At 45.6% G+C, this 9,391-nt stretch overlaps 1 protein-coding gene across 12 annotated transcripts in view; it reads right to left on the reverse strand.

The window, feature by feature from the left end:
• LOC128879321 (TLD domain-containing protein 2) overlaps positions 1-9,391 on the reverse strand; it is a 126,593-nt gene that overhangs the window by 62,632 nt on the left and 54,570 nt on the right. For 2 of the 12 annotated variants that reach the window (XM_054128347.1, XM_054128350.1), the window contains exon 1: positions 3,213-3,844. The exons of 5 other annotated variants lie outside the window; for them this stretch is intronic. In XM_054128347.1, the coding sequence (XP_053984322.1) occupies positions 3,213-3,796 (584 nt within the window). In that variant the 5' untranslated portion in view covers positions 3,797-3,844. Of the gene's footprint in view, positions 1-3,212; positions 3,845-4,424; positions 6,351-9,391 lie in introns of those variants that run through there. 5 more of the 12 variants (XM_054128346.1, XM_054128351.1, XM_054128349.1 and 2 more) reach the window with 5 other exon arrangements.

Below are 9,391 nucleotides of genomic sequence, written 5' to 3' on the forward strand. Positions count from 1 at the left end.
TTTTTCAGAGAGGAAGTGAAAGGTTGTGGATGCGTTCCGGGATCGACCCAATTTTCTCGGTAAATTTTCGTCGTCAGCGGAAAAAAGCGGAGCTGGTCACCGAGGCGGAGATATCTTTTTGCGAGGATAACAATACCTTCGTCCGCCACGGGTACCCCGAAATTCTTTCGATCGCCTAACAAGGTTCTCGGTTCTCGTTTTCCGTACAAACAAACGGACAAAAAAAAAAAAAAAAAACTCCACTGTCTCGGAATTAAAATTTCACGTAACGCGCAACATATTTCCCGCGGAAATATTTTACGAAATGAATCGAACCGTAACGTTCGCATAAAATAATTTAACTAAGCCTAACGAAAGATCCGTCAACTTGATTTATTCGCGACGTTCGTATAGAGGCAGTAATTATGCTACCTCGTTGGAAATCTAGATACGCGTCTTCGCGGTTACTTTATTAAATGCAAATTTAACGGAATAACTCGGAGAATTATGGTGTCGCGCGTTCACTAAAATTATTACGTTACGAGTTCCGCGTAGAAGACGCGAACTATGACAGCATCTAGGACAGCGATAAAATCATTGTTTAGTTTGGAATAAAACGGTTGAGTAATCGTGCCGCGAAGGTTACTTTTGTTATGGTAATTAAACGATCCGAAACATTGGTATCAGGTGATGTCGGTAACCATCGAACGATGTAGATGTTGACAGCCGTTCTAGGAAGCTACAATCGGTAATTGAAAGGCTAATCGTTGGATTAAATGACTAACGACCGACAGGCAAATATTTCTATCGTCGCACTCGTGTCGTATTATACGCATGACTAACGAAGAATACAAAACCAGGATAAAAAAATGTTGGCGAATGTCCAACACTCTCGTAATAATATTCATTACACAAGACAGATATATACGTCAAGACAATTAATTTCTTGAAACGATTGTTGCAAAAGTAAGCGTCTACTTGCCACAATACGTGCATCCGTTTATCGGTAACGTATATTTAGACCATGACGAATATACATACGTATACGTAATTCAAAAGCACGCATATATCGACGAGATGTATATTCGCCCTAGGCAACGTTTGTTCGCATTGGGGTATACCGAAAAAGGCGCGTTGAAACGAAATGGTAAATAAAGGCGGATCGGGTTTCAGAAAAGCTGTGTGTACTAAAATTGAAAACAAAGTTGTCGTCCTGACCTTCCCCAACGGCCCGTTTCGAGCACCTTTATCGTCATGGTCGATGATTCGTCAGAGCCGAACAACTTTTGATGTATTATTTTTTCGACAAAAGGCGCGATTCGAATCGTGGAATAAATTAGATTTCGCATCTCGAAAGCTTTTTCGTTACCTGCTCGATGGAAGAAACGTCGAGAATAAATCACCTCTCGCTTTGTCTCGTATTTTCATGTTTCACTTGTGCGATGTTTTCGTTCGTCATCTATTATTCGAGCAACGTGTACATTCTCCGCGATTCGGACGAATGGTAAACGAAAACCGAATCGAGAGTATTCAAACAACGAGAGAAATCGCCCATCGAGCGATGAATCCGCGAGACAAATTTCCTGCTGTTCGAGGAATCGCGACGCATCGAAGATCGAAAACGCGCCGTAAATCAGGCGAACCGTTCGCTTCCGGTAACATCGCGGTGCTCGTGTTGGACAAAGATCCGTGATAACGCAAAGAAAGTACTCTCGCTTTTCGAACCGTACGGAAAGAGAAAATATTCGAAATCATCTTCCACGTGGTACACATAAAAGTTTCGCTTAACCGACGACTACGTGACATCATCGGGTAGTAACATAACCGTTCGAGAGGTCTGGTAACGTCCGGCTTTTTTTTTTCACGAGATACTTTTCACTCGACGTAACGTAAACAACGCGAAATCATTCGGTTGGTAAAAACGTTCTGCGCGTTGCTAGCCCCGTTGTTATCGCTAACGATAATACAACTGTCCAAGAAACGGAAATAGGCGAAAGCGCATAACGGATACGTAACTTTTCATTGGTTATTCGAGCATGGAAATTTTTAGTTAAATAAAAAAAAAAAAAAGCAAGAAACTTACTCGATTCTGTTATTCGCTCGAACAAACATTGCTATTATTCAAATAAAGTTACGTTTCTGCTTCTATCTATGCCGAGACCTGACACGATTACTCGTCTGGATTACGACACGTGTCTCGACTCGTCTAAATATTTGCTCAATGCACCCCGTTTCACAATTTCTTTCTCGAAATCGAATCCTCTACCGTAATCACGAACCGACAGACGGGTGACATAACGCGGCGAACAATAATAAAAGCTACGTTCGCTATTGTTGTCGATAAAATATGAGAAAACATGACTCTCTACTTTACAAGCGGGCTTATGGTTGGCAATGCTGGCCTGTCAAACAAGTTTTATTCTATTTGGCTACCATCAACAACCGCGCGAATAGACGTGCCGAATCGCAAATGAGAATGGCGTTGCAACAGAGACAAATTGTTTCCATTTCAAATTTATTCGCGTCGTACGTCGATTCGACGTAAACAAAGCCATTGTCTCGCGAGCGTAGAAGGATAACCGTATGAAAACAGGCTCCGCTCGAAATGATCGATATCAAATACTCGAGTCGAGAGCGTAACATTCGAAAGACAGATATACTAAGATGGCTGATGCGAATTTCGAGACTATCTTACCAACTTGTATCGGAATGTAGTCGAATATACAGTGACTCCCAGAAATATTCTGACGCTAGTGTATTAATTAATGTATATAACTTTGATAACGTTAATAAATGATTCATTATTGGAAAAAGTAACGAAGACGATTGCTTTTTTAATAACTACGACATTAAGCTACAAAGCTAACCATACACTGGTGTCCGAATATTTCTGGGAGTCACCGTAGACCATGCGAGTATCTTTTATTCGTTACACCATATATTCGACTACCCTGCGTACAATATTTTACGTAACGTGTCACTCGATACACCCATCCCTGTTAACGTATCGCGCCTACCTTTTCGACGAACATAATAAATGCTTCATGGGCCCGGTTTGCGTAAAATCCTGTTTGTCGAAAACGAAACCACGCCACTTTGATATTTCGAGTAGCGATATTAATGCGAAATTCGCGTTTCGATAACGGTTTCGCCGAGATCTTATCGACTCGTTGAATTTCCCAAGAGACACTAAGCACGCGGGATATATAGTACACAATGCAAACGATAAATACCTGCCAACAGAGTCGGGTACGAATATATTCCACCAGGAGGGTCGCTTCTGTCTGGCTTGCGTGTAGAGTCCGTCAGCGCTACCAACTTGAGTCGGGACGCCGGCGATTCCTTTCCTCCTCTTGCGATCGAGTTTCGGTGGTTTCGCCAGAGGATGCCAGGATTTTCTGCGACCCTTCTTCGCTTCGAGGTCCGCCATCGTACGCTCGTTGTCGAGCACATCTGGATTCTCCTCGAGCAGATCCTGCGACACGTAGAAAACCGAGCCTCTCCTGCCGCTATCGCTGCTGCGTCTTTTCTCCTTTTGCACCAATTTCGTGTTTTCCTTCTCTTCGACGACGCTACCCCGTCGTGCCCTCTGGAAGAGACTGTCCTTTCGCGCCTTCAAATCCTCGAGCACGCTGTGCCTTCTTCCCTTGTTGTCTCGTAAGATAGCGCTCGCGTCCTTTCTACCGACAGCGCCAATCAACTTCGCTAACGACGAATCTTCCTCCATCATCGACGGAATGGAGTTCGTGGACGCATACTTGGTCGCCGAATGACCATTATTATGAGATTCGTTGCTGATGTACATCTTGCTTTCCATGCTACGCGTCCGGACGAGTCGGGATCTATCGCCGTATAGCCACGGTCGCTAGCGATGGGAACGATACTTAGATTCGTATACTCGTTGGAAAATTCGATGCAGCTTACCCGCAGTGCTCGATTAACGCGTTGACTGCCAAACGAATATTCTTGAAAATTTCTGCTAAGATTAAATATTATTTATACTATCGGAGTCCAGGTAATGAAATATTTATCGCGGTATTTAGTTTTGTAACCACATCGAAACTCGTGAATGTAGGAGTCTAAACGAAAAGTAAGGCACGGGGATTCGAAGCCACGATCCTCGGATCCACAGTCGACCTACGCTTTACCTACGCGACCAATCCCGTACCCTACGTTTCGTGTTCTTATTTTCTTATTCTCTCGTGTTCGACTCTTTACTGTTGGGTATGGGAGGCGCGGATACTACACGAATTTCATTTAGATTCGTCTCCTGTGACGTCTAACTTTCAGAATGAATCTTTCTGGTTCTTGAGTGAAAAACACTTCTCGAGTGAAAACCACCCATATACGAGTGACATGGCGATCAACGCGTTAAACGAACGAATGTTAACCGAATAAATAAGAAGAAACGAGGTGATGTCTCGTTTAATCGAGCACCGTCGTACCAAATAACTGTGGTTTCCGTACCTTCGATGCTTCCTATCGATCGCTATGGTATCGAATTGCTCGACTATCATCGATACCGGACCGTATCAGTCCCATCACTGGCAACGGCACACACACTCGCGAGCACTGAACAATAATACCACCACTTGGACGAATAACTCGCGATCACTCGAGACCAGCGATCATTTTCCCGGTGGGGTGTCCGTTCGAAGGGAAATACGGAAGGTACAGAGTCGCGTACCGTTAAGGCGCGATCGACATTATTCCATTGCCGGTGAAAGCAGCCACGACGGCGTACCGAGTGACCGCCTTTTCACTCCTCGTGAAACGTGCTCGCTACGAGCGCACGAACACGAGCTTATACCCAACGGACCTGTGTTGTATCGCCTCGACTGGACTTGTCCGGAGGTAGGTACCGAGGAACGAACGGCTGCTCGATCCACGAACAGATCGTTGACCCGGGAGAATTGCCGCGAAACCGGCCAACCGAGCCTTCTCGTGCTTTTTGCCCCGATCGTTTGTGTTCCTTTATTTTCCGATAGGTCGAGCCCTTGCTGGAAAACTCGTTCTCGATCAACCTACGCGTCGACCGTTTCGATCTCTATCGATAGACGGCCGACGGGAACGATTACTCGTTTATCTCCTCGGCTGCAGACGTTGGATAGACTTCGCTCTCGACCAGGAACTGCGCGATTTCGATGCTACGTCGCGAATCCGACACTTTGTTTACCGGACCGCGGAAATTTTCGAGCCCTAGCCGAGTAAACTCGTTTCACAGACGCGCTTAGACGTAAACCGTTTCGACGCTTTTGCTTTGTCCTCGAGCCACGAGAGGTCCCGTGTCTCGTGTCGCGTTACGGGACTCGATGCGAATCGTATCGTTCGTAACTAACCGTACGGACGGTTTCACTGTACCGCGCGAGAAAATCAAAGGTTCGTTTTCGAAACGATCACCGAAACACGAATTCGTCGCTCTCGCGGGAAACTTGGACGATGAAACTCCCGGATTTTCACGACGAAACTTCTCGACAGGCTTCCACTGATTCCAGGGAGGGGAAACGGTTTGAGGTTAACGACTCGACTTTCCTGATAGCGGCGACCAGCACCGCGTAAACGTTCCTCTTCTAACACTGCACGATTATCGAGGATGAACTGGCCTGGCCCGTCGAGGCCGGCGACGTCGAGCCCTCGCTGTTTACCATCGCAGTGTTTTTCGACGATTCACGGGAATTCGTCGATACCGCGATCGACGAACGACGAACAGAGCGCGCTGACACGCAGTCTTTCGGTACTTTCGTGCGGGACTGAGGCGACGCGCGGACTCGTCGCAAGAAGAGGCCCGAAACCGCTCCTCTCTGGGCCACTTTCTCTCACTTTTTTTTTTTTTTCGTGTTTCTCGTGACGGTCGAATCGAGCGTGCGCACGGACGCGATACACCGGACTGGCCAGTAGCGATAAATCGAGATCGAGGCGCACTTGTAATCGACAGGCCGTCACCGAGAATCGAGTATCGCAGCGACTAAGCGAGAACCAAGCCGACTGCTTGTATTTATACACGTCGAGGCACACGGCCGAGACTGTCTCCTCGGGCGCATCCCCCACCTCCGGACCGACCACTCGACAAGAAGAAACACGCACGATTTCGCGGTCTTTTCGTCATTCTCCCTTGCAACCTAGGGGATGATTTCTAATAGGGTTTTCACTTTTTAACCTACCCGGGAAGTATCGCAAGCGAAAGTAATATCGATGATCTTTGTCGTAGAAATACATATTTCACGATTCCCCGATCGTGTTACTATTATTGTAGTTTTTTGTCGGAACAACCAGAAAGTCGAAAATGAACAAGTATCGTTAAAGAAAACTGACAGCAAGACCATAAAATGATTAATGCACGAAGAATGAATATGAACGACATGTGTACATAAAATTTTGCTGATAAACTAAACCTAACTAGAAACTTATCTATGCGACGTAATGTGCCAGAATGATGTTCACATCGGTGTTGTGATGTATTCGTTTATTTATTTTCATAATAAGAACGATATATATTCGGTTTAATGTATCTAACGTTGTTATAAAGTAAAAGTATTGTTTCCGTTTAAACCGGTAAATTGTTTTCTATTATACGCGACTATCATTTCTCGGAGAATAATATCAACGATCATTCTACCGATTCGTCGTGTTTATGGAAGATCATGTACACGCATACTGCTACCAGCTGACGGTAGCAGCTGAATGATAACGGTAACAAACATTGCTTCTGTTTACAGGTAATAAGAAACAATTACGAGCATAACGAGTGCCTTCTCGGGAAGGAATATTTGTCATCGCTTTCGAAGGGATCGGTGGAAGAAAATGTTCCCATGAAATTGAAATCTTGCTTTTCGTCCTAATCGTAAAAGAAAGTTGAAAAAAAAAAAAAACGTTCATTTATCATCTCCTTTTTGTCGTCGTTTCTCGGTTTATTTCACGCGTAATGAGATATACTGACGCAGCGTAACGTAAGCGCTAAAACGCCTGAAAAAAGTGTCACCAAAGTTATTTATTTTTTTTCAAACGCAAAGATGACGTCAAGTTTATTTTTTTTTTCGTCGAAAATGATTCAATTTTAAGCAACCTTCTCCTACGAAGTACGATTCGCGGAAAAAAATTTCTGTCAACCTATACCGATATCTCTTGGCGGTGATAAAAGATTCTAATTGATAATAACGATATAAACCGCGAGCTCCTCAAGATCAGCACTTCCAAACACGGGACTGCATTAGAGCAAACAGCTGATATCCGACGCGAAAACATTGGAAGTTATCGCGACAAAACACCTTTCGAACTATCTACCGATCGTAAGTCATTTCGCAATCTCCGTTCGGTTAATACCGGTCTAACGATCGTTATTTAACATCAGCTAGACGGACCGCGGAACATCGTTTACTCGTTGCCTAACATCTTCCTACGCGAACGTTCGTTTCCGTTTCAATTTCGAAAAGCAATGGCATCGCAAAAGCTTCCCGTTAAACATGGATTCATAACGGTTCGATTACTCGGACGCTTCGAACTGATCGCAATCTTTGCATTATCTTAGCTACGGATCGCTTACGAAACATTGTTTACCTTGGCGTGCGCAGTTATGGTTTTGATACAGTCAGCAGAAAAACAGACAGAAATTTCTCAATGAAAGTATGTCGGTGACAGCTTAATTTATTACGAGCGAATATACGAGAAATCACCTTTCCTTATCGGAATGCGCTTTACGTTCAACGTTAAGGATGTTTCGAGATCGGCCGAGGTAAAATTACGCACAGAAAATTGTGTATTCCAAATTAGAGTCGCTGTAGTCTGTTCGAGCAGAAAAAAGGCAAATATAGGTTTTACCGTCCCGTCCTTTCGTCCTCTCTTTTTCGCGCGTCCCGTGGCCGTTTCTTTAACGAAGGTTCGGGGTTAAACGCAGGCGGACGTGCAAACCGACGGTAACAATTGGTCAATTCGTCCGCGCCCAATTAGAGAATTGCAGCGATGAAAATACCGGCTCGTTCTTAATTCGATTCAGCCCATTAACTCTTGCTCTCTCTCTCTCTAGGCAGTGTTCGCACGAGTCTCATCTAGACCAGAGATTCTCAACGGGGGTCGTACGGACCCCCAGCGGGTCGCAAAGTCCTCGAGGGCTACATGTGGAAGGTATAAAAGAGAAAATGAAAAACTGCCGTGGAAACGAAACTCCGAATGGAGCCAAGGGCGAAAAAGTTTGACCAACACTGAACTAGATGAATTTCGCGTGAATGCGTGTTCTTGTGCGAGAGGTTCGCGACAAGAACACGCATGATCGCCGACTCGACGAGACGGAAAACGTTCCCAAACGCACAACAACACGCGGGCCATTTCATCGCGCGGCATCGAAGCGTTCCTACGAATTACCAGCGACCCAATTCCCTTCGGGGAACTGCCTGTTGGCGGAGCTCGAAGCGAGGAGTAGTCGGATCATCCTGTTGTTCCCCGTGAATTGGGTCAAAGTCATATCGCGGCGAAAAAGTCTGTCGACGACGCCGACGCGGCCGTGAATCGAACGATGCCTAACGTCGTCGACGCGGTTGCATAATCGAATAGAGTCGAAGCGTGGCGTCGGAACAGGATATTTTATTTACGCCAAACGACGAAGATATGGTTTTTCCTTGGCGAAATTTTCAAGTTCCCGGTATCGCGGCAATTCGGAACGTGAGCCAGCTATCGAAAAAGTAGAGTCTCGCTCGTCGAAAGAAAGTCGCGGTGTCCGCCGTACGATGCATTCGCTCGGAATTGCTTCTTTAACTATCTAATGGAATAATTTCGTTTAAGCTGAGCCTCTATCAACGCCGAGAGCTTTATCAGCTGGGTGCTTATCACCGACCTCACGTACCCCGGAGGACAGGTTTATGGCTCTGGCTACTGAAAACGCAAAACGAGTCTATCTCATTTACCATTTACCTCGAAGGCGCCACATATCGTCCCGTGTCTACGTATGCGCGTGCTTCTTTTCTGCTTTTCGTGGAAGTTCTTTTCGGTAAACCATCATCGAACACGCGCGTCGTTCGTTATGCGTCGTTTCGCGTTTCGAGCGAGCCGAACAGTTGGGGAAGACCGAGTCGTGCAAACACCGGGACAATTTTTCCCGACGCTTTGCTGCTGATTCCCAACGTGGACCGCGATGCTGAGAAACGGCATTCGAGACACGTATACCGGAAGCAAACAGCGCTGATTCGTCGTCGGTGCGAAATTGTTTTACGTCGACTGGCGCGGTGCATCTGCTGCGGGAATGATTTCCAGTTCAGACGAACCGCATCTACGGAATATTTCGTAATACATAAACAGAAATATAGTTAGACGTTGCCGAGCCTGGCGTTCCATTGTCTTTGTCTCTATTCCGTCGTCTTCGGTTTTCCTGGATTTTAGAATCTAGAGAGCGCTACCATTTTCCGCCAAAGTACCGTAAAACGTT

Source organism: Hylaeus volcanicus, chromosome 7 (assembly GCF_026283585.1).
Source record: "Hylaeus volcanicus isolate JK05 chromosome 7, UHH_iyHylVolc1.0_haploid, whole genome shotgun sequence".
NCBI lineage: Eukaryota > Metazoa > Arthropoda > Insecta > Hymenoptera > Colletidae > Hylaeus > Hylaeus volcanicus.